The sequence below is a fragment of the Bubalus kerabau genome, chromosome 2 (genome assembly GCF_029407905.1).
Source record: "Bubalus kerabau isolate K-KA32 ecotype Philippines breed swamp buffalo chromosome 2, PCC_UOA_SB_1v2, whole genome shotgun sequence".
NCBI classification, from domain to species: Eukaryota; Metazoa; Chordata; class Mammalia; order Artiodactyla; family Bovidae; genus Bubalus; species Bubalus kerabau.
In genome coordinates, this window is record NC_073625.1 from 200,506,819 (window position 1) to 200,533,079 (window position 26,261).

Genomic DNA, 26,261 nt, shown 5'->3' on the forward strand with positions numbered 1-26,261 from the left:
TCCCTGGTCTGGGAAGATCCCACATGCCACAGAGCGACTAAGCCCAGGTGCCACAAGTATCGAGCCAGCGCTCTGGAGCCCGCGGGCCACAGCTTCTGACGCCTGCGAGCCCCGAGCCTGTGCTCCACAGCAAGAGAAGCGACTGCGACGGAAGCCCGAGCACTGCACGTACAGAGCAGCCCACTCAGTGTCGCCAGAGAGAGCCAGCGCCTGCCACGGAGACCCCGCACGGCAAGACCAGAGCTCCCGAGGGCCTCGCGGGCTGCAGAACTGCTTCTCATAATCACGGAGCCCATCAGAGCAAGGGGCAGATTTCAGACAAGGACACGGGATTTAAAAATACTGCAGGTTTAAATATAGCTGTCTTGTTATAAAATCCTTCTCATCCCTTGGACTATGGGTTTCAATGTGTCAGGAATTATGTCTTTTTTTTTTTTTAACTCAAAGTAAGAGAAGAACATATCATGTAAGTATACTCCATCTGTGTATACTTAGGTTGCTGAACTTCTACTGAAGAAAAGCTAGCAACAGTCAAAATGCTTAAGGAAGAAAATTTGGACAACTTGCAGCATTTATCATGACTAACATTTCAGTCTTTCAGAGTAAACTTCGAAATTAAGTTCTAATTTGAGATGGTTCTGGTTTGACAAGTCAACTCTTGAGACATCTGAGTATGGTATTATGAAAGAACAAAACTCTTCATCAACCCTTTATGCAAGTGTGAATTTCTTTTAAAAGTATTTTAATGATTTTTTATTCCTACAGTGACCCTTAAAGTTTCTATGTATGTAATCACAAATGCACACATAAGATGCATTTATAAGCTTATTGTGCAGTTCTAAAGACAGTTGGGAATCCCAATTTTAATTTTGTTACTGAAATAATTTAAACATATATTATAGAACTGCCTCTTTTCAATCAAGAGAAAGGATCTAGAAAGAGATTATACATGTAGGCACAATTTATTTTAGGTTTATTAGTGTTAGAAAAATGAAGTTGCCAAAATTCAATCTGTAACAAGTACTCTGGTATTTATTTAATTTTTATGACCACTGACATCAACATACATCCTTCTCTCACACCTCAAAGAAAAACTCAGATAATTTATTTAACAGAGATTCATTACATGAATTAACCACTGATATGCTAAAAACTGGAAAATTATTTTCAGCAAATGCATAAAATTTCCTGACAATCTCCAAGAATATCTTAGTGACTTAGAACTTCCATCAGAGAAAGAGGACTTACCGGCTTTTATTCATGAGGTCTGCTCCTCGGGCTTTGTAATAGTCCAAATTTGGATGGAATTGATAAGTCACTGGTCGTGGATTTCTCTATAAAAAAAAAAGCAATAAGTTAAAATGTATAAAATTATATAATTTGTATATTAAGACAAAAAATGATGAAACAATTACTTTTATACTCTTAAAGAAAAGAATACATATAATAATGATGTTTAATAATTCATGTGCTTGGGTATTTTTTTCATTGTTGAAGTTTTGCCCTAACTTATCTTTGTCTGATTAAACACTAAAACTATTTAACACATTTTACTTTTACCTGTCTCAGGTCACACTGATTTATTCATTAGATTTCTTCTCAGTAATTTTGATCAGTTTTAACATGCCTTTCCAAGATACAATCAGATAAAATTACAACAAGACTGAGGTATTATGTAAGATGTAACACCAGGACAATCTATTCTCGGGGCCAAGAGACAACAGCAGTAGTTAAGAAAGCCACATTCTGAACAAGAGCAGAGACCAGGTTTTGACAACCAGGATGCCAGCTACGCCCACTAGATGGCACGCTGGGTCTTTCTTCTTCTAAAACGACCGTGTTGTTCTGGAATTCGGCAATTCTTTTCAAGTTAGCAGTTTCTATGTCATCTGTTCTTACATACGAGTGGAATAAGTGCCCAGGGAGTGGACACAGTATCAGGGTACCACCACAATACGAAAGCCAACTGGCCAATGCGCATTTTTGTAGGAGCAGCAATACACTGCACTTTCTGGCATTTAATATTATTTATAAGCTTGCAGAGATGTTCTTGAAGCATTAGGTTGGGTGTGTCTATTTAAACAGGTTGCTGTTATTTAATGTGTCTATAATTTGTAAGTGTCAAGTTCCTCAGGCAAATAAAAATTAATCAAATATACTTCTATAAAAACACACTTTTATAAAAATGTAACACATTAATAGCATAACGTGAATATCATCATCTCTAAAAGCTTTAACTACATATTTTTCATTAAGAAGTTTTTTAAAACAAGTAAATGTGATCCAGTGTTTACCTAAACATGTAACTCAAATTAATAATTCAGACCTTGAAACAGCACGCCCTGTCCTTTGAGAGAACCAACTAGACACAGAAAGGCTGAATTTTATTTTAATAGAAAATTATCAACGTGCTTTCATATCAGTCCTTGGAGACATAACCCCAAGGCACAGATATACTTTCATGTAGGCGGGGGACGTAATTGCTAAGGTTAAATAGTTTGAAATTCATCAAGCTAACAAGCTGCGTCTTAAGGCTGTGATGGACCTTTTCTTTTTCTGCTGAAAAGAGAGTATTTACACAGCTCAACCCTTTCATATCTCTTCCAAGTCAGCCCTAATCATCTGACAAAAATGACAATCCCTTGATTTAGCTCCAGCTACTTCTCCACTGGTTTGGTATTCAGCACAGCTCTACAATGATCAAATCTGAATTGCCTTGATGAAGATAACTGATGCTTCCATGACTACCATACTATTAAGTCTCACAGTGCAACTTCTCGCTCTCTAGGAATTACATAGGTTTCCTCGTGGTAGCTGTTGACAACCTGGACCCAAGCATAATGGGAAAACGAAACAGAGGTCAAAACCACTGGCAGATTGACAGTGCATTCATGATTTATTTTTAAAATTAACTTTCCTAAGACTATCACTCATGACCAATTTTGCTCCTTATTCTCAGTACTTGGAAACATTTCATTTTTGCTACTATAAAAGGCTTTTCTTCTCTGACTTTCAACAAATTAATAAAGGATTCTGTTACTTTTTGCTAGAAAACAATGTAACAAGGGGAGGCACTGTGCAGTTTCTTGAAATATCTTTATAAAGAAATGACAAGCAATTCAAGACATGAAGTGCTGATCTACCTAAGCACTTAAAGCCATTATTAGGAATAATGATCTAACTTGAACATATGAATGAGGCTCAAGTATTGTTTTCACTAAGGTCTATTTAAATTCCTAGGAGACTTACTAGTATCAAATGGAGAGGCGGCTTAAAGTGACACCGCACAGGGATAGGAAAAAAAAAGAATAAAAAGATGATGTTGATTTTTGCTATTTGTATAAATCAGTGTAGTGGTGTTTAGAACTGAGACCATCTGTAAGGTAAATCTGCCTTAAGTGTATTATGTATTATTAAAGGCAAATTTGTAATAATAAAAATATGAGTTACTATTGAGTCAGGTTTACAAAGTAAGTACTTCAATAAAGATATAAGAACATTAAAAAAAAAAGATGATGTTGAAAAACAGTATTTGAAATGTTAGAAAATGAAATCAGAGGTTACAGTTGAAAGTTATTCAACAGGATGTTCTCTCTGCTATTACTAAAACATAAGTCGGCACACACACAGATGTCCTGGACTAGCACAGTCCCACAGAAGTGCAATGCGGGTCACAAATGCACGCTTCATGTGTAATGTAAAAGTTTCTAGCAAGCCACATAAAAAAAGAGAAAAAAAACCAGAGTGAAATTACATATAATAATATTTTGCTTCATTTGACTTATCTAAAATGTTGACACTAAAAACATGTAATCAGTATAAAAACTGAGACATTTTACATGCTTTCTTTTGTATAAAGTGTTTGAAATCCAGCATATATTTTACAGATGGACCAGCCACACCTGAAGGGCTCAATGGCCACAAAGACTGCAGCCACCGTAATGAACACAACGGAACCAGACGTCTGATATGTAAGTAAGGCAACGTGTGGCTACAGAAATCACATAGATAGACACATATTTATAAAAGGCACATGCTTTTATACAGTAAGATTCAGTATTGACAGTTCTTTAATTCACCTATAATTCTTCTCTTTTAACACATTATTGACTGAGAGATTTTTGCAGAAACGAATACCTGTGGCTGGCGATTTGTTAAGTGAATCTCGAAATGTCTCAGGTCAATAATGTTTGGGTAACAAAAGACGTATTAATATGTCTCTGGTAAATAATGAATTAATTCAGTTACTTTTGTCTCTTCTGAATATGGTTTCTACAAAGTTAAGAAATTTTAGAGCAGTGTCTTCTCACTCAACTATGTACCAACATAAGAGGTGGGATAAGATTACATGAGCAGAAGTCTAACCTTATGCAGTGGAATCATTTTAAAAGTAAGAAGATGTTTGTCTCTCTTGTTTTAAAGAATTTTTTTCCAAACCGAATTTAATAGAAATATAACAGCTTTTAATTCTTACTTTTATAGATCTGGAATTTCCTCTAAAGTTTAAGAGCCACTAGAATTCTACACACATAAAGCTCTTCATGTAAGAAAGACCAGGCCCCACGGCAGCTGTAAGATCTCACTGCTCAGGACACATGATGCCGACAGCTTTAACCTGGTATGTCTTTGGCAAAGGACTGGGACAATTAGCAATTATTTTAAACCCATTTCAGACAGTCAAGATTTCAAGTATTATAAGCTTTTCCAAGCCAATGTACATTAACAAAACAACAACAAAAAAACCCCACCACTTTTGGGGGGGAACTTTTTTGTCAAAAGAAAAAATGGTAACCCTAACTTATATTGGTCTGTGTACAGAGACATACCAATTATGTTTCATGATCTGAGAAGTCGACGTAACTACACATGCAAATGCAGAAATCACAGACTGAATTCACCCTGGATTTACTGGGTCTTTCCTGGACCAACCTGGGTGGACTTGAAATAAATCTTCCACAAGATGGCAGCTAATTAACTTCGTAAGTACCATCCCCTCCTCTGTTAACAAGCTACTGGAGCTCTTCTGAAGGCTTCTCTTCAGCATCATGAAAGTGAAGTCGCTCAGTCGTGTCCGACTCTTTGCGACTCCAGGGACTGCAGCCCACCAGGCTCCTCCATCCATGGGATTCTCCAGGCAAGAGTACTGGAGTGGGTTGCCATTTCCTTCTCCGAATGGTAGTATACGAATACTTAAATGCTAACCTACACTAAGTACAACTAACCACAAGAAGCACACTTAACCACAAGATGAAATGTGACAATTTTCTGAGCCCGGTGAAATCACACTCATCCACAAAGGTCACGACAGACAGAACATTCTAGCTTGACCCCCTAACTCTGGTCCCTCACCTGCAGTTGACAATCTCGTTTTGCACCGTTAATGGGAACTCCAGAAGGAAAAGAGTCCGAGGGACTCATCCCGCTTGAACAATGCAGTGCCTTTCAAAGGCCTGGCGCTGACAACACATGGAGAACTGAGCAGAGCAGAAGCGGCCCAGGCCCAGTGACCCCGGCTGTGATGAATGCACCAGCAGGGAGTGAAGAAGGCTCACGTTCTGCGTGAAACACACAGGGACTGCGGCAGACCCGGCGTCTGCGTGAGGGGCTCAGGCTGCCTGGTGGCGGAGGCAAGGGGTCGCAGGTCAGGGAGGTTTGAGTCCACTCCACCCACGCCTTCCTGTGGAGGACTCACACCCCCGGTGCTGATTTCCTCATCTGCAAAACTGCGGAAAGGGTTAAACGGGGCACCGGACATAAAGTGCGGCACAGTGGTGGGCACTTCGGAAAAGCTCCAGAAAACGGAAGCTAGAATTCCCTTCTGATACCACTGAACGCTGATGAGCAGAATGTTGACAGCAGATCTGACAGTTTGATGACTTAGAATCCACGGTGGCCAACTGGTAGAGAAAGCAGTGTTCCATCCTTCTGATACCCATACAGAAACTTAGGGCAGGGTTTACCGAACGTTCCATTTGTTTTAGAAAAGTAACACATATTTAGGAACACATATTGCACACATTGGGCCTCATACGTGTGGAGAAAATCTGTCTTACATATCAGAACAGGAGTGTGTATACACATACCAGTTTTTAAAACCTGTAAACCACATTGTATTAAAGCACAGTTGTTTGCCAGCTAATGAGGTTAAAAAAATTAAACGGATTTCCTACAATACGTCCAAATTATTATTGGTTACAGTTTTTACATTAAATTAAACTGATAAAGTTCCTGTAGCACTTGTCTAATAGAAAAGGTTGATTTATATTTACAATGTAAATACAATGTCTGTTTGGCATGAAGAAAATGCTTGACAAATGAAGAATTACTTAGTTTTCTTTTCCCTGATATCTTGCTACCAACTCTTAATTTTTAGCATGCCAGATTAAAAAAGGGGAAAAATAAGGCTCAGAAGGAGAAACAGCACTGTAAAAATATGTCGAACGTTTCTCTTTGATGAAAAATGAGACTCTTATTTTAGTGAATATGTTATTGCCTCAATGCTGGGGGAAAAGCAACCGTCATTAGAAAAACGAATTGCTCAGCTGTTTATAAGCAAAAAGCTCTGGGGGAATTTCTCAGGACCCCAAAGGCAAAGCATTGCAGGGTTATGTTAACATATGTTGCAGGTGTTTTAGGGGAGACAGGTGGGCAAAGCTCAGCCCTGGAAGAGGAGTTAGTTTAACACGCTGGAGCTGAAACGAGGCAACCTGAATGCATCCAACTGCACGGGCCGCCATGGCACCAGTGAACTGGCGCTGCAGAGCAAAAACACTCCCTAAAATAATGTTCTGGTTAGTGCCAAGCAAACAGGATTTTTCCCTTCTTGTAGTTTTATAGAAAACACACACTGCCAATTACTTTTTCTTTTTTTTTCCAACCAAAGGTATTTTAAACCTGGAACAAAGAACAGCCTGAAATAGCGATAATTACCCAAAAAAGATAAGGATGAAGTATTGTTGCCTTTATTTAAACAAATATTCCTAAGGAGACATTTTGTTGTAATATCCCCTCTTTGGTTCGCTAGGCAACATTAGATTTATCATAATTCTCCTAAAGCCTAAGATATTTCTATATTAAAATGCTAATTTTGTCTTTTCTTTTGCCTGTAATTAAAGCTGGGGAGATTTGTGATCTGATATTCACTGATTGCTAGAGGGTTCACGAAGGTCTCAGCATTTCTGCTTCTTATCGCCACACACGGCCCTCTTCATCACAACCAGAGTAACACAGAGGGTCACAAAGGCAGACGTTACAGTCCTAAATGCCGACAGAATTCCCTTAAAACATATAAATAATAAGTGGTCTTATGTAGATATTGCTATCAAATCTAGACTTGTATTTTATTTCCTTCTTCATTTATCCAAGACTTGGTTTTCTTTTCGTATTACTTGCTACTGAGACAATACTGATTTTACTGCATGCATTTATGTATAATAGTATATGAGCCATACCTACCTTATCTAAACCATTTTTCCTTTTTTTTGAACAACCCATACCATGAATTAAACGCCAAATACTTAGAAGTTCACAAAACATTGGATTCCCAAAAGTAAAATCTAGTTTGATTTTTTTAATAATATTCAAAAATCTAAAACATGGATACAACACATACATCAAGTTAACACAGATTTTTTTTTTTTTTTTTAAAGAAAACACACCTTCTCAACAGGGCTGTAAATCAGAATTTCATCTCAGGATCAGAATTAAAATGACCCCTGGCTTATATACTAACAGTTCCTATGTCTTTTGATAAGAAATATATATTGCAGATATTAGGTATTAAGAATCTTCGGGCAATTGACAGAAAAATTTAGGTACTTTCAATCTGTGCATCTACAGATTAAAACAAAAACAATGTTAAGGCCTTAAAAATAAAAAGGAAGCAAAACCGTGAACTGGTGAGGACACAGACAAAGGCTCTGAGGCCGCGCCAGCCTCGTGACGCGCTGGATGAGCCCGTTCCCTGCGGTCACAGCCACAGCGCAGCAAGCCCAGACCTCAGACGCACAGGGGCGCTGAGACCACCCGAGCGCTACGCTCCACGGTAGCCTCCGACAGTCAACAGACCCAAGACAAATAACGTCTTTTCCTTCTTCCAATGCATTTACAGTTTGAATTTAGCATGGAGTACAAGGCCAGATTTGGAGAAGGCGATGGCACCCCACTCCAGTACTCTTGCCTGGAAAATCCCATGGACGGAGAAGCCTGGTGAGCTATAGTCCATGGGGTCGCTAAGAGTTGGACACGACTGAGCGACTTCACTTTCCCTTCACACTTTCATGCACTGGAGAAGGAAATGGCAACCCACTCCAGTGTTCTTGCCTGGAGAATCCCAGGGACAGAGGAGCCCGGTGGGCTGCCGTCTGTGGGGTCGCACAGAGTCGGACACGACTGAAGCGACTTAGCAGCAGCAGCAGCAGCACAAGACCAGATTAACATACCCCCCAATATAAATACATAAATAACTATGGAAGAGGTTCACATTTACCCATTTTCTTTGTGACTGACACCGGACCTCAAGATCCTCCAGTTGGTGAGCTCAGTTCTGAACTCTTCACCTTTTTCCTTTCCTGATTGTGAGCAGAGTAGGGCAGGAGCATGACTTCACTGGTTCAGACACATGGAACCCCATTTATCTTTTCCAGAGAGTGAAGGTTCCCAACGGAAACAGAAAGAGGAAATCTCAAAAAAATATCCCTAAATATTCCAATTTGGGAAAGAGACTTTAAGGAACTAAAATCTCGGATATAAAAATTACCCTCATAAGTTTTTATTTTTAGAAGTGCTAAAATAGTTTAAACAAATTATCATCAAAATGAAGCAATTTACAAATGGTTTCAGGAGTTCTGAATCCTCAAGAGTAAGTCTATGTGACCCCATAGGACTGGGAACCCGGATTTGAGAAATCTGACCCCACCTTCCTTCCCTTTCCTGCCTGCTATCTTCACCGCCAAGGAAACCAAAGCTGAGCTGCCACACACGGAGGCCTGGCAGAAGAAAGCCTTGCACAGCACACTTCTCATGCAATTTTGGGAGTCACTTCAATGAAAAAACATCCTGCAGTTAAAAATCTCATTATATAAATACACTCTTACTATGGTCATTCACTTACACTCTTTTTTTCTGATACTTTCTAGGATAACAATGAAGTATATATACTGAATTTTGAAACGTCCAAGTAAAGAACTCAGAAACCAAACATAACTTACAGATTAGAGCTTATTTTCCTGAGTGAGGCCAATCTCTACTTGAGAAAGTATGTCAAATTAAACCCAGAGACACCAAGAAAAGGCCCTACAGATGGACTCTTCTTGCCCTCTTGATTTGTTTTATTCTAGATTTCATTGTCACAATAAAAACACTGACATCAGGTGTTAATTTCTCTAAAGAGTGGAAAATGTCATAAAAGTAGTTCCTCTTTAATCAGTACATTTGATACAGCCCAGCAGGAAAAGCAAAGGCCCCTGAAGCAGTCGCTCAAGTAATGTCTCTGCTGTGTGCCTGCTGTGCAGTCTCCACGGCGTGTCTGCCCATCTGACCCCACGGACTGCAGCACAGGCTTCCCTGGCCCTCACCATCTCCTGGAGTTTCCCCAAGTTCATGTCCACTGAGTTGGTGATGCCGTCCAACCATCTCATCCTCTGTCTCCCCCTTCTCCTTCTGTCTTCAGTCTTTCCCAACATCAGGGTCTTTTCCAGTGAGTAGGCTGTTTGCTTCAGCCTATCCATGCCAGGGGCTCTTGATCACTTTGAGCCATGAACTACTCTGCCTTCTGGTGAAGACTTTGGTCCCCTTTTCAGAATAATGTTTTTAAATACATAAGAGAATACATAGGATTATAAAGGAAAAACAATTATACTGAAATACAGTAACTGAAATGTGGAACAGATGTGTAACATGGCATGTGCGTACACTGTCATGTCTGACTCTTGGCAACCCCACGGACTGTAGCCCACCAGGCTCCTGTCCTGGGAATTTTCCCAGCAAGAATACAGGAGGGGGTTGCCATTTCCTACTTCAGGGATCTTCCCGACCCAGGGATCGAACCCGTGCCTCCTGCACCTACTTACTGCACCTATAGAGGGATGCTTTACCACTAGTACCATCTGAGAAGCCCCTGTAATATTATAAAATGTGCTTTTAAATTAATTATTATAAGATATACATCTAATTTGATCATGACTATAAAAGCAGTGATGAATACAAATGGTATTTTTACCAATATTTTAAAAAAGGAATTGTTTGCAGAAATCAACAAAGATGATCTTAAAATTCATATGGAAATGCAAGTGACTCAGGTTGGCTGATTTCAAAACACACCACAAAGTTACAATAATCAGGATAGTACGGAACTAGCATTAAGGGCAGACCTATAGATCAACGGAACACAACTGAGAGTCCAGAAATAAACCCTCAGGCTTATGGTTAATTAATTTTTGACAAAGAGGCAAGACAATTCAATGGAGCAAAGAACGAGCTTTTCCAACAAACACAACTAATGCCCAAATGGAAAAGAATGAATCTGAATCCCTGTCTCACACCACAGAATATCAACTCCAAGTGGACCACAGACCTAAATGGAACAGTTAAAACTATCAAACTTTTAGAATGAAACACAGGAGTAAATCTTTGTGATCTTGGGTTAGGAAATGATTTTCTAGAAATGACAACAAAAGTGTAAGTGATAAAAGACAATGTTGATAAGTTAGGCTTCATCAAACTTAAAACCGTTTGTGCTTCAAAGGACACCATTAAGAAAGGGAAAAGACGATTTACAGATGAGAGAAAATACCTGCAAATCATGTCAGTTGAGAATCTTGTATCTAGAATATATTAACAACTCTCAAAACTCTTAATAAAATGACAACCTGATTAAACATGGACAAAGGATCCAAAGAGCCATTTCTCAAAAAAGGACATGAAAAGATGCTCAACATAATTAGTTGTCAAGGAAATGCAAATCAAAACCACAATAAGATACCACTTCACACCCCTTCAAATGGCTATAATAAAAAAGACAGGTATAACAAGTGCTGGTAGGTATGTTGAGAAATGTGAACCCTCCTTCATACATTGTTGATGGGAATGTAAAATGGTGTAGCCACTTTGCAAAACAGCTTTTGACAATTCCTCAAAATGTTGGATGTAGAGTAAGTAACCATATGACCCAGCAATTCTACTTCAGGAGAGATAAAACAAACAAACAAACAAAAAAAACCCTTGCATGGGAAATGTGCATAGCAGCATTATTTATAATAGCTACAGAGTGGAAACAATCCAAATGTCTACCAAGTGACTAATGGATAAACAAAATGTGGTATATCCATAATGGAATATTAACTGGCAATAAAAAATGAAGTATCGCTACATGCTACAACATGGACAGACCTCAAAAACTATGCTAATTAAGGAAGCCAGCCCCCCACCCCCACCAAACACTGCGTGATTCCGTGTACACAGAACATCTAGGACAGGCAAGTCCACAGGGGCGGGAATCAGACGAGTGGCTGCCTAGGGTGGGGTGGAGAGAGTTTTAAGTGGAGGCAGAAAACTAGGGTATGACTGATAAGGAGTACAAGGGTTCTTTCGGGAATTATGACCATGTTCTAAGGCTACAGAACTCTGTAAATACAGTAAAAATCATTGACCTGCATGCTTTAAATGAGTGCATTTTTATTGTATGTAAACTACATCTTAATCAACCTGTTAAAAACAAAAAATATGATATGCACTGGTAAATGAATACACAAATACACACACACACACACACACACACACATTTTTTCCTGGAAGGAGAAATGGATGGATGCATATGAAGGGGGACTGGGTAGAGACCTTTATTTTCTTCTGAACCGAGTATATAGTTGATTTATGGGCTGCCCTGATTGCTCAGCCAGTAAAGAATCTACCTGCAACGCAGGAGACTCAGGTTTGACTCCTGGGTCAGGAAGATCCCCTGCAGAAGGGAATGGCAACCTACTCCAGTATTCTTGCCTGGAGAAATCCATGGACAGAGGAGGCTGTCAGGTACAGTCCATGGGGTCGCAAAGAGTAGGACACGACTGAGCGACTAACACACCTAGCTGATTTACTACATTCTGTTGGTCTCAGGTGGACAGCAAAGCGACTCAGTTACACACATACACGTGTACGTACACACATACGCGCGTGTTCTTTTTCAGATTCTTTCCCATTATAGGCTATTATGAGCTAGTGAATGCAGCTATCTTTGTGGTTTATCTATTTTACATATAACAGTGTGTATCTGCTAATCTCAAACTCCAAGTTTATCCCTCTCCCTCCCAAAGACTTATGTTGTTGTTGTTGCTGTTGTTCAGTTGCTCACTCGTGTCTGATACTTTGCGACCCCATGGACTGCAGCACGCCAGGCCTCCCTGTCCTTCACAGTGTCCTGGAATTTGCTGGAACACATGTCCATTGAGTTGGTCATGCCGTTCAACCTTGTCATCCTCTCCTCCTCCTGCCTTCTCTCTTTTCAAGCATCAGGGTCTTTTCCAATGAGTTGGCTCCTCACATCAGGTGGCCCAAGTACTGCAGCTTCAGCATCAGTCCTTCCAATGAATACTCAGGTTGATTTCCTTTAGGATTGACTGGTTTGACTCCCTGAAGCCCAAGGGACTCTATTCTCCAGCCACACAAGGCATCAATTCTTTGGTGCACTGTTTTCTTTATGGGCCAACTCTCATATCTGTGCTAAGTCACTTCAGTTGTGTCCAACTCTTTGCAACCCTATGGACTACAGCCCGCCAGGCTCCTCCCTCCATGGGATTCTCCAGGCAAGAATACTGGACTGGGTAGCCATGCCCTCCTCCAGGGGATATTCCCAACCCAGGGATCGAACCTGTGACTCTTAAGTCTCCTGCACTGGCAGGTAGAATCTTTACCACTAGCACCACCTGGGAAGCCCAACTCTCACATCAGTATATGACTACTGGATGTATGGCAATACCAATACAATGTTGTAAAGTAATTAGCCTCCAATTAAAATAAATAAACTTATATTAAAAAAACCATAGCTTTGACTACATGAAACTTCATCAACCAAGTAATGTCTCTGCTTTTTAATATGCTGTCTAGGTTTGTCATAGCTTTTCTTCCAAGGAGCAAGCATCTTTTAATTTCATGGCTACAGTCACCAACCATCTGCAGTGATTTTGGAGCCCAAGAAAATAAAGTCTCTCACTGTTTCCATTGTTTCCCCATCTATTTGCCATGAAGTGATGGGACCAGATACAATGATCTTAGTTTTCTGAATGTTGAGTTTGAAGCCAACTTTTTCACTCTCCTCTTTCACTTTAATCACGAGGCTCTTTAATTCCTCTTCACTTTCTGCCATTAGGGCAGTGTCATCTGCCTATCTGAGGTTATTGATATTTTTCCCAGCAATCTTGATTCCAGCTTGTGCTTCATCCAGTCTGGCATTTTGCATAATGTACTCTGCATAGATGTTAAATAAGCAGGGTGACAATATACAGCCTTGTTGTACTCCTTTCCCAATTTGGAACCAGTCTGTTTTTCCATGTCTGGTTCTAACTTTTGCTTCTTGATCTGCATACAGATTTATCAGGAGGCAGGTCTAATATTTCCATTTCTTTAGGAATTTTCCACAGTTTGCAGTGACCCACACATTCAAGGCTTCAGCACAGTCAATGACGCAGAATTTTTGTGGGATTCTCTTGCTTTTTCCTGTGATCCAATGGATGTTGGCTGGTTCCTCTGGCTTTTCTAAATTCAGCTTGACCATCTGGAAGTTCTCGGTTGGCATACTGTTGAAGCCTGATTTGCAGGATTTGAGCATTCTCCTGCTAGCATGTGAGTTTGTACCTCGTGTTTCTTTCACTCTGCTGTCATTTTCATATCATGCATCACATGACTCCACTCCCATCTGACCGCCAATGGGAGTTATCTCCACCATGAGTTTACTGGTAGGGATCAATTCTGATTTCTTATTTATACTGCTGCTGCTGCTAACTCTCTTCAGTCGTGTCTGACTCTGTGCGACCCCACAGACAGCAGCCCACCAGGCTCCCCCATCCCTGGGAGTCTCCAGGCAAGAACACTGGAGTGGGTTGCCATTTCCTTCTCCAATGCATGAAAGTGAAAAGTGAAAGGGAAGTCGCTCAGTTGTGTCCGACTCTTCACGACCCCATGGACTGCAGCCCACCAGGCTCCTCCATCCATGGGATTTTCCAGGCAAAAAGAGTATTGAAGTGGGGTGCCACTGCCTTCTCCGTCTTATTTATACTACTTTGCACTAAACCAAAACTAAATCTTAATTCTTTAGTTATGCTTTATATAAACAAGATAAAAATATTTTATATCCTTCTCAGCTTAGATTTTGTACTCTAAAATCATTACATCACCTAAGTCGTAGATTAAACAGACATGAAGGACAGCTCCTGATTCTGGCTGAACTTGCTACTCTTAGCAAAAGTCTGTCCAGACAGCATTATGCTGACTTTGTTTAGCCTACCTCTATGACCTCATGCAGGACTCACTCTTTTCACAGAGGCCTTTGAAGATCTGGAAGGTGAGATGCCCTAAGGCTGACCTTTGAAGGTCATCCAGAAGCTTTAAATGGCACCAACTGCCAAGATTTCACTACACACACACACACACACACACACACACACACACACCCCAAAAGAGAATCTTACAGATCTGTCAGTAACTCTTTGTGATTTTGTGATCTCTGAAATATACTCTCAATTTCAATTATCTTGTGTGAATCTTTCAATACTCATCTCTCCACAAAACTCCTAAGCCTCAATTTCTGGCATTAATATTTCAAACAGCTTATTAGAACCCCAGGCTTCCCTGATAGCTCAGTTGGTAAGGAATCCACCTGCAATGCAGGAGACCCCAGTTCAATTCCTGGGTCAGGAAGATCTGCTGGAGAAGGGAAGCTACCCACTCCAGTATTCTTGGGCTTCCCTGGTGGCTCAGCTGGTAAAGAATCTGCCTGCAATGTGGGAGACCTGGGTTCCATCCCTGGGTTGGGAAGATCCCCTGGAGAAGGGAAAGGTTACCCACTCCAGTATTCTGGTCTGGAGAATTCCATGGACTGTATAGTCCATGGGGTTGCAAAGAGTTGGGACACGACTGAGCGACTTTCACTCTATCAGAACCCTAGACCTAGGACATAAAACATCTGGGCTGAGCAAGTTATATCATTCTGCCTCCCAGGACTCCTGTGGCAAGACCCCACAGCTCCATGACCAGGACCCTCACTGTGGTTCAGAACTGTCTTGATTTTTACCTTGACTATATCAAGTCTCTAATCTTGTGCCCACTGATACATATAATACTACCTCAATCACCTTCGAAAAATAAAGGTCTGAGGTTTTTTTTTTTTTTTTTTTACTTCCTTCCCTTAGTTCTGAATCAAGTCTCAATTGCCAAAGTTCCAATTTCTCAGCAAGACATCAAGGACCACCATGATCTCCATGATCCAGCCCTAAAATATATCTCATATTAGCTGAAAGTGAAAGTCGTTCTGTCATGTCTGATTCTTTGCAACCCCATGGACTATACGGTTCATGGGATTCTCCAGGCCAGGATACTGGAATGGGTAGCCTTTTCCTTCTCCAGGGGATCTTCCCAACCCAGGGATCAAACCCAGGTCTCCCGCATGGCAGGCAGATTCTTTACTAGGTGAGCCACACGGGAAGCCCAAGAATATCACCTACCAGGTACTTAATGTTTCACTTGCCATCATCTCTGAACATTCCGCAAATCTCCAGACTTGAGGTAAACTGTTTCCTTGGGTTAGGGTGTCTACGCATTATTCTCTGCTTCCCAGAATCCTTCTCCTTCTTAGTCAAATACACCTCCTACGTGAAGCCTTTCGTAAATTCTGTTGTAAATCTCCACGTCCCCCTGCTGCCTCCATCCCATCAGCCTGCTGATTTTGAGTCTGTTCTGCATTTACTTCACCGTGCCCTGCAGGACGGTCACCTGTGTACATGTCTGCCTTCCACGCGGAGCGGAAGGTCTCTGAGGGCCGGGTCAGGACCAGGTCTCTCTTCATATCTTCTCTGCCTGGTACACGGTGTGTGCTCAGTGATCACCTATGAACTAGATGAGCTGGAGAGCTCATCAGAGCTCGGCTTTTACAGAAAGCGCTGCAGAGAAGGAGGGCGAGATCCGCCTGACCTGCACTTATGCGTGACTCGCGGCTCAGGGAGAAGCCGCCTAAGTCCCTCCCTCAGGGTGAGGCCAACGGGCCTGCCGTCACAGCCCTTTGAGAAAGACGCTCCGGAAGGGCTCACTGGCGACTGAGGGCGATCTCACGCTGCTGGGAGTTCCTGCGGATGAACCAAGTCCTGACTCGCTAAGTCCACTGTCCTGATCCATATCATGACCACAATTCAGGTCATCTTTCTTTCCAGGAAAACAGAAAGAAGCCCAGTGAGCAGTCCCAGGGGCAGCCTGTTCTCGCAGGGAGGCCCAGCTCAGTAAGCAGGGTGCACAGGGGTTGCCCAGGACGACGTGACTTCCTGTTTGAGGACTTACTTCACAAAGGAGCAGCTGGGTGAGTGGCTGTGGATGGCACCCAGCTTCATAAAGAAAAGCACAGGCAATATAATTAACTCTTCCTAACTGAGCTCAACTCCTTGTAGGCAGGAGGTTGTCTGCTTTGTTTGGTTTCTGTGGTTTCGGTATTGTTTGCCTGAATCTTCATAGGAGTTTCATTAGGAAGCTGAGAATCTGGATGCCATTTTATAACCATTTTATAAGTGATTTCAGCTGGATGAGAAGGAAGGTTGTGAAGGTGCCCGTAGGAAAAGGGCAGCAATGGCAATCCCAGTAGAAGGAAGACCACACAGCTGGGGTGAAGACAGTGTGCAAAGATAAACATTCTTCTGGCTCCACCCAGCCAGCCACCCACCAGTCCACAGATCCTCCTATGCAGATACTTCCTGTGTCAGGGGCTACGCTGGGTACCGGGAGGACAACGGGAACACAGCAGTCTCGATTCCACCCCGAAGGGGCAAGAGGGTGGAATAATGAAATAATCACACATGTCAGTGTAAGACGGTGTCCATGCCTATTGCTTAGAAAAGGAAGTACAGGGTGCTATGGACGAGCCTAACGGGGATTTTGCTTCATCAGGGAGGACTTCCCAGCGGCAGTGACAGTGGAACAGCAAACAGGAGGCGGAGGGCTTGGCGACCGGAATGTGCTGTGGAGAGGGTCACAGAGAGAAGCAGCGCAGCGGTGAGGAGTTGGTTCTCGTCAGCTATAAACTGGGGCTTCCTTTTCTGCGCGGCGCTGTTTAATGAGCAGTGAGGCCCGGAACCTTCACAGCTTGCCTGTCTGTCCTTGTTGTTCAGTCATAAAAGTTGTGTCCGACTCAGCGACCCCACGGGCTGCACACGCCAGGCTTCCCTGTCCTTGACTATCTCCTGGAGTTTGCGCAAACTCATGTTATCTATATCTGTACACCTACATAAAAAGCAACTGATAATTTTATCTTTTAAAGGTTATTTACTTATTTATAGCCACACCACACAGCTTACAGGGTCTCAGTTCTGACCAGCCATCAGACTCAGGCCCTGGCAGTGGAAGTGCCAAGTCCTAAACACCGGACAGCCAGGGAGCTACAAACATTAAAAAAAAAAAAAGAAAATCAACACGTAATGATACATTAAATTATTTAGGAAGCATACTATGTAAATGGAAACTGAAAACTAAGAGGCTCAGGAATAATCTTGCTCATTTATAAAGCATCAATTAAACACTAAATTTAGGGGGAGAAAACCCACAGTTTTTAGACAGACCCTCAAATGGAGTCCTGCCTGTTTGGCCTTGCTTCTTCCTCTTGAGAAAGCACACAGACCATCAGCCATCACTTACCGACGCCAGACCATCCATGTGCTTTGCAAGCGCTATCTCACATTCACAGAGCTTTCACAACGAGCTCAGCACCACTGTATAGGCAAAAAGACCGCTTAGAATGGTTTGTATTTTGGCCAAAGTCATGAAGACAGTAAGGCTGTGGTCAGGAACTAAATCTATTTCCATCTTTAAGCCTCTTTTGCCTACATATATCCGCGGCTGCTGTTGTTTACATAAGAGCTCATCAAAGTATGAAGGACACTGTTAATTAACCCTTAGTTTTCTTTTTGGGTTAAATAATCATAAGAAACGCTGGGCTGGAGAAAGCACAAGCTGGAATCAAGACTGCCCGGAGAAATATCAATAACCTCAGATATGCAGATGACACCACCCTTATGGCAGAATGTGAAGAAGAATTAAAGAGCCTCTTGATGAAAGTCAAAGAGGAGAGTGAAAAAGTTGGCTTAAGCTCAACATTCAGAAAACTAAGATCATGGCATCCGGTCCCATCACTTCATGGCAATAGATGGGGAAACAGTGGCTGACTTTATTTTTCTGGGCTCCAAAATCACTGCAGATGGTGATTGCAGCCATGAAATTAAAAGATGCTTACTCCTTGGAAGGAAAGTTATGACCAACCTAGACAGCATATTAAAAAGCAGAGACATTACTTTGCCAACAAAGGTCCATCTAGTCAAGGCTATGGTTTTCCCAGTAGTCATGTATGGATGTGAGAGTTGGACTATAAAGAAAGCTGAGTGCCAAAGAACTGATGCTTTTGAAATGTGGTGTTGGAGAAGACTCTTGAGAGTCCCTTGGACTGCAAGGAGATCCAACCAGTCCATCCTAAAGGAATTCAGTCCTGGGTGTTCATTGGAAGGACTGATGTTGAAGCTGAAACTCCAATACTTTGGTCACCTGATGGGAGGAGCTGACTTATTTGAAAAGACCCTGATGCTGGGAAAGATTGAGGGCAGGAGGAGAAGGGGACGACAGAGGATGAGATGGTTGGATGGCATCACCGACTCGATGGACGTGAGTCTGAGTGAACTCCGGGAGTTGGTGATGGACAGGGAGGCCTGGTGTGCTGTGGTCCACGGGGTCGCAAAGAGTTGGACACAACTGAGCGACTGAACCAAACTGAAACACAGTCCCAGGTGCAGAGAGCTAACCATGCTTTAAGTGTTATCTATGTTTCTTTTAAATAATCAGTTTATATTTTCAAATAATATTTCACAATTTTTCACATCTCAAAATTAGGAATGAAAAATTGGGCATATTACTCTATTAAGGGCTTCCCTGGTGGCGCAGAGGTTAAAGCGTCTGCCTGCAATGTGGGAGACCTGGGTTTGATCCCTGGGTCAGGGAGATCCCCTGGAGAAGGAAATGGCAACCCACTCCAGTATTCTTGCCTGGAGAATCCCATGGACAGAGGAGCTTGGTGGGCTACAGTCCATAGGTCGCAAAGAGTCAGACACGACTGAGCGACTTCACTTTCACTTTATTAAGGATCTGGCTGAGAAATGACACATTATCTATGCATTTGAAAACCATTTAACCTTTGTTATCAGCAACACAAGTTGCTGACTATTTTCACCCTTAGAGTCCACACTATCCTTTTTAAATTTTGCAATCATTTACAGTCTTTTTGCTTCTCTTTTGTTTTTCTTAATATCACTGTTTAAGTCTGAAAGGATACTTTTATTTCCCCTTGAATACTCGCCCTAAACATCTTAGTAACTTTCAACTTACTTTCTTTTTTTGGGTATTTTTTTTTTAATTTTATTTTATTTTTAAACTTTACATAATTGTATTAGTTTTGTTTTATTTTAATTTCAGTTGATCTCTCTACAACATCTGTCACTAACCATTTCCTGTCCTTGGGATTGTCGACACGCAGGTAATTATATTGCCTAATAATTCTGTCTTCTCAACTGGTATACATCTACAATGGGACACTACTCAGCCATGAAAAAAAAGAAGAAATCTTGGGACCACATAGAACGCCACTGAGGGCATTATGCACAGTGACATATGTTAAAGGGAAAAGAGCAACCTATACGACCTCGCTTATCCCTGATGCTGCTGCTGCTGCCAAGTCGCTTCAGTCATGTCTGACTCTGTGTGACCCCATAGACGGCAGCCCACCAGGCTCCCCCATCCCTGGGATTCTCCAGGCAAGAACACTGGAGTGGGTTGCCATTTCCTTCTCCAGTGCATGAAAGTGAAAAGTGAAAGTGAAGTCACTCAGCCATGTCTGACCCTCAGCAACCCCATGGACTGCAGCCCACCACACTCTTCCGTCCATGGGATTTTCCTAGAGCGTAACAAAAAAACCCAAGATAAATGAACAAACAAAAGCAAACAGGACGCAGAGAACAGGGCAGTGGGCACCAGAGGAGAGGGTCGGGGCGGAGAAGTGAGGGGAGGGTAACTGTGGGGACGGGGGACAGAGACCGAAGCCTCGGCAGTGAGCACGCCACAGCTTACCCGGAGGCAGACATCTAATGTGGTGCACGTGAGACTCGGTAGAGACCGAGGCCACAGCAGTTAAAGAGTGCTCTCAAAACCCTACATGGACCCTGCTTCCCCGGCTTGTCCACGTTCCGAGTCGACCCCACCTGGTGTCCTCTGTCCTGACCCTAACACCCTGTGATTCCCTTCCAGTTCTCCTCTGATGCCCCAACACGCCATTCCCGAGTCACTCACATTCCCTCAGCTACGGTTCACACCTGTCTCCCAAGCCCCTAAATCTACCTCGGGCCAGATCTCTCCTTTGAGTCCTCGACACATTCCCAGTTGCCTTCTGCAGTGTCTTCCTGGAGATCCACAACCTGCTCAACAGCAACTCATTATCCAACCTTCTTACACCCAAATATTGTCACAAACTCGCTCATTTATACATTTCCCACAAACTCAGTCAGTAAGTGGACACCTTGGAAACAGAGCTAGCGGCTCACTGCCCAGAGCTCTGGGCCCACTTGCCAAGCCTCCGCCGACGCTTCCTCAATCACTCTCGAGATTTGCTGTTTTCAAGACGCTCACACATGTATCTTATTTTTTAAAATAGGAAGAAATGAAAAAGACAGATATATTATCTATGTTCTTTTGTTTTCCTATTTAAAAAAAGAGTGGTTGGTATAAAATGACTGTAATTTTACACACACACACACACACACACACACACACACACACACACACACACACAAATATTAAACCCTACAGTGAAACCCTTTAGGGCATCAAACTGTTTTACCTCTGTGATAATGAAATCACTTCTCTCGTGTTTAATTGGAAGTCAATTGCTTTTGAATGCGTAAGTCCTAAATATATTCTGAAATTTTAGGTTTTGTTCAGTGCTATTTCAAATATTGCTTCCTATGTATTAGTCACTTAGTCTCTAGAACTCAAATGGAAGGAAGTTCAAGTAAGAGAGCTTAAATAAGATATTACTAATTAGGTAAATTAAGTAGTTGGATCTCAAGTTAATAGCTGATACTCTTGTCAGTGGGTCCTCTTTAGTGGAATGTATAATAGATACATTAAGTTAGAACCTTTATGAGAAAGTCTGACAGGAATTCTTCAGATACTGGCTAGAAAAATAAGGGTAAAGGGTTTACCTCTTTCCTGAGTTCATGAAAAACAACTCTAAGTATTCCTGACACTTTTCTGCTTTCTTCAAATTTTCTTACTTTGGTGCTGTTCCCACAGAGACAGCTCAAACCAAGTAGGCATCATACAGCGTCTGCAAGTGCAAGGATCTGAAGTCCTCTCTATTTCGGCTGCTGTAGTGAGAAAGGGGAGTGGTGAATCAGCACTTCCATCACAAGAGGAACTTCAGGAAAAGGTGCATGCTGCTGAATTGCTTTAGTCCTGTCCAACTCTTTGTGACCCCGTGGACTGTGGCCTGCCAGGCTCCTCTGTCCATGGTATTCTCCAGGTAGGAATACTGGAGTGGGTTGCCATGCCCTCCTCCAGGGGATCTTTCCAACCCAGGGATAGGGAACCTGCATCTCTTACATCTAATATGCATTGGCAGCAGGTTCTTTACCACTAGTACCACTGGGGAAGCCCCCACAACAGGCCAGAAAGAATCAAATCACTACCAACGCCACCTATGACTCAACGACGGTCAGATGCAGGGCTTACCGTTCCACGCAACAGCATCAACTCTTCTCTGATTATGCTTTAAAGAAGCACTGCAGAGGAGAAGCCTGAGGGGCTCTCAAAAGAGCTAAGCTCGCCCATGTCTGGGAAGCTCCTCTGCCGATTTTACGATTAGCCTCTGTACCCAAAACCATGCTCCCTTTCTTTCTCCAAACCTGCTCTCAGGACTGAGGAGCAGCAAAGAAGAGGTGGAACTGAAACCATATACAGTGGTGTCCCATACTCAAGGGATCCGTGTCCCTGACCTTGGAAGTAACAGGTCTTTAGTCTCCCAGGCCCACCTAGAGTCTCAAAAGGCTGACGCAAAGAGTTAATGATGGAATGTGAAGACATAAAGAACAGCTCTTAGGGTGGGAAACTGGCAACAGCAGCAGAGTCAGGGGATGCAAATGCAAGCCTGACACACATTCCTAAGTTGCTTTTACAGGAAGCAGAGCTCCTCCAGATGAAAACTGACCATAAGCACACAGACTCTAGGCTGGCTGAAACCAGGTGGATGCTGCTTGAAACCTTGCCTTAACGCCAGTCAATCTGAGAACTGTGCATAAGATGACTCCACACCCTGCCGCCCAGCCTCACCCTGCCTTTAAAGTCTCTGCCGGAAAGCCATCACGTGGTCTGAGGCATCAAGGGGATCTTCTGGGCACGGGCTGCCTGTCCTGCTTGCTTGGAGCCCTGCAGGAAGTGCTGCATGTTCTTTCTCCACTGCCTGCTGTCGGCCGTTCGGCTGTGCTGAGCAGGCAAGCATTTGGTTCAGTAATCAACTAGTCTCATCTGTCGGGAGGTCAATGTGGTGGACAACCCTGGAAGGTCAAAGCTGAAACAGCAGAGCTGGCAGATTCCCCAAGAATTGGGTGATCCTGAGATAGCCTCACCCCTGACCTAAAGTGGATTGTCACTTGTGTGAAAGTTACAAACCTACTGTGTTAAAGCATGAGAACATGGGGGTTCATTTGTCACGGTAACTAACTGTAACACACTGCAATTTAACACGCTCCAACAACGAAGCAGTGTGACCACCGAGGCAGTAATATGTTGGGCAACTGTTATTAGCAGAAGATATGGGGCAAACCCACAATAGATGTTCATGGCCCCGACACCTTTTTAACACTGGAATAAATATGGCATTAAGAAACTGTCATCTGCATGACCCTGTAACCGGGCACATGGAGCAGTTAAGGGCAGGCAGCGGTCACTCCGTGCCCTTGTGGGGAGGGCCTCCCCGCTCAGCAGACTCGACAGGTGGTGGGAGGCCAGTGACACCAGGGCTGCTTGAGGCCACAATGCTGATCTACACACCACAAGGCAAAGCTCGGTTTCACTTTCTTTTGCAGAAAAATGCAAATAAGCAGAAGCCCCACTCCTTTCCTCCTGCTCCTCTGATGCCCACTGTGTAGGCGCCATGCACACACGCACTCCACTTCTGAAAGCACGGGCTTGGCTTTCAGGTTGGGCACTAGCTTTTCTCTCAAGCTCATGTTGATTTCTTCAAGTATCATCTGAGACCGGGCGATTTCAGAACAGTTACAGACAGAGACTTCTGGACCCTATGGCAGACTGCTCACGCTGCAGCTGTGAGGGGTCTGCCTGTGCACCAGGCTCCTGGCGGTGCCTGTCTGGCACGCCTGTTAAGATCCACCGTTACCTGCAGACTCTGTGCCCTGTCTCCCTGACTTACTGCATCCCCAGTACCAGCAGTCAGCGCCTGCTAAATGTCACTGTGGTGGAGACCATAGTTTCTCCTCAGTCACCCTTCTTCCCTTCCTTTATTATTGTCAGTATTTTGGTAAGAATATAAAGCAGACTAAAAGCACTGCCTCCACAGAGGTGATGTATTGTCAGAGGAAGACAGAAAAATCTTTACAGCGGAACATGACAGATAAGTGAACTACGGACTGTGACAGAAGGAGATGACTGCTGTGATCCGGGTGCGGGGGCCGTGAGGAGCGGGCACAGGTGGTCTGCGGGTGACGGGCCCAGGGCTCGCCGAGGGGACACGCGTCTCAGTGAGGACTCACAGGAGGGCGGGGAACCAGGCAAGTGGGTCTTACTCCTCTCACTGGCCACACCGCCTGTTCATCCTTCCTTACGGGTTTCAACCAAGACGTCTGGGGAATTCTGGAACTTTGGATATTACTGGTACACGGCAGTTCTGGCTGAATTTATAAAAGTAGCATTTTGAAGAAGGAAACAATGTGGAGAAATGAACCAGAGGCTCCTCTTCAAAACGCGGACAATTGCCCAAGGAAATTAAGGAGCATTCCAAATCACAGGAAGACACTGAGGAACAGTCATTCAGGACATGTGAGAGCCTTATTCACACGGCAAACGCAGTCAGGCCCCCCAACAGCCCCCAGGCCTCTGCGGGGGCCCGGGAAGCAGGGGGTTCTGGCACGGGTGGGTGGGGGTGCTGCTCCAAGGTCATGCAAGCAGCTCAGAACCCACCTGCAGCACAGAAACCAACTCATATCCCAGGATGGAGCCACGGAAGTGCTTGAACTGGGAAAAATATACTGAAAAGTTCCCCATGATAAAATATTTTGTGGTTTTGTTTTGGATTTGTGTTCAAATTATTGAAATAAAACAGTAAATCGATTATGATTATGCAGTTAACTACTTGAGTGTGCTGACTTCTATAAAATCAATACATTTAACGCTTTAAATCAGCTATAAGATGTCTGTGTGCTCACTTGTGTCCAACTCTTTGTGACCCTTTGGACTACAGCCCGCCAGGCTCCTCTGTCCATGAGAAATTTCAGGCAAGACTACTGGAGTAGGCTTCCATTTCCTCCCCCAAGAGATTTTCGTGACCCAGGGATCAAACCCACGCCTCCTGCGTTGCAGGAGGATTTCTTACCGCTGAGGCACTAGGAGAAGCCCAATAAGATGTTCACTGTTAATATACTTAAGGAGTAAATGGCGTATTTACTGTGGTTACGACTGTTTAGATTAAAAAGAATTATGCTCTTTTTTTCTAGTGTCAGTTTTAATTTCTATTGTGTCCTTTTGTTATAATTTGTGATATATAACTTTCACTTTATTTCAACTATAACATTAGGATGACAAAGAACTCAAAGTAGCACCTTTTCCTTCTGAACAAGGCACTCAATATACAAGAAGAAAAATAAGTGATTAGCTAGGTTCTCTGCACTTAGAACTGGAAACGACCTTTAGAGATTACAGGCTAGTTACAGTCTTGCTAGTCCACCTAGAATCTGACCTAAGGCTGCACGATGTGCTGGGCCTTCTCTGACTGTGTGAGGGCAGGTCAGCGGTGAGGCCGGGCCGGCCGCTGCCCCTTGCCCAAGGGGCAGGGCACAGACACCTCCCTGCGACGTGCAGTAACACTTTCACACTGTCCACTTGTGACGTGCGGTAACACTTTCACACTGTCCACTTGTGGCCTCACTGCCTTTCTAAGCTGACATGCATAGGATTAACAGCTTTGAAAGCTATTAAGAAGGTTTATAAATATTTATTTATAAAATAAATATGTCTCTGTAAAAGCCAAGATTTTGCCTTTACTTGTAAAATAGCAACTATAAAGCAGAGAACTGGTGTATAAATCTTGTTTCATGTATTGTTAATGAGAACAGAATTAACCATGGATTTTAGTCTCTTCTTTACTTATTTGAGAAAAAGTAAATCACCATGATAATTGGTCTTTCAGTAAAGAAACTCTTTCCTCTAAAACATTCAGAGCACTCTTCACCACAGTTTCACAGCTCTCTTTGGCCACCCACAATAAAAAAAAAAATCAGTGAACTTTTCAAGAGTGACTTTAAAGATGTAAACAAACATGTTGCTTATTTTGAGCAAATGTTGTTACGAGAAGCCACTACTTTAGCCAATAAATCTTGCAAAAATCACTGGAAAAAAGTACTTTTCACATCAACTTTTTACTTAAACACAAAACATTTACTTATGTTAAATAACAGCACAGAAGTTGAAACGTTATATAAATTAATGCCTAATAAACTACCACCAAATAGGATATCCTACACATGTGATGTATTTTAAAAAATTAGTGCCTGAAGATTCCATAAAAAAAGAAAACTACAGACCAATTCCACTGATGAACATAGATGTAAAAATTCTCAACAAAATACTAGCAATTCAATTAACAATACATTATAAGGATCATACACCATGATTAAGTGGGATTTACCCCAGGAATGCAAGGATTTTTCAATATCTACAAATCAATTAGCACGATAACCGCATTAACAAAC

The 26,261-nt window shown here is 42.7% G+C and overlaps 1 protein-coding gene across 15 annotated transcripts in view; it reads right to left on the reverse strand.

Annotated features, from left to right (window-relative positions):
• The window catches only part of TBC1D5 (TBC1 domain family member 5), a 590,389-nt gene that overhangs the window by 102,817 nt on the left and 461,311 nt on the right, over positions 1-26,261 (reverse strand). For all 15 annotated transcript variants that reach the window (XM_055570013.1, XM_055570012.1, XM_055570015.1 and 12 more), the window contains one exon: positions 1,249-1,334. In XM_055570013.1, coding sequence (XP_055425988.1) covers positions 1,249-1,334 — 86 coding nt within the window. The remainder of the gene's footprint in view (positions 1-1,248; positions 1,335-26,261) is intronic.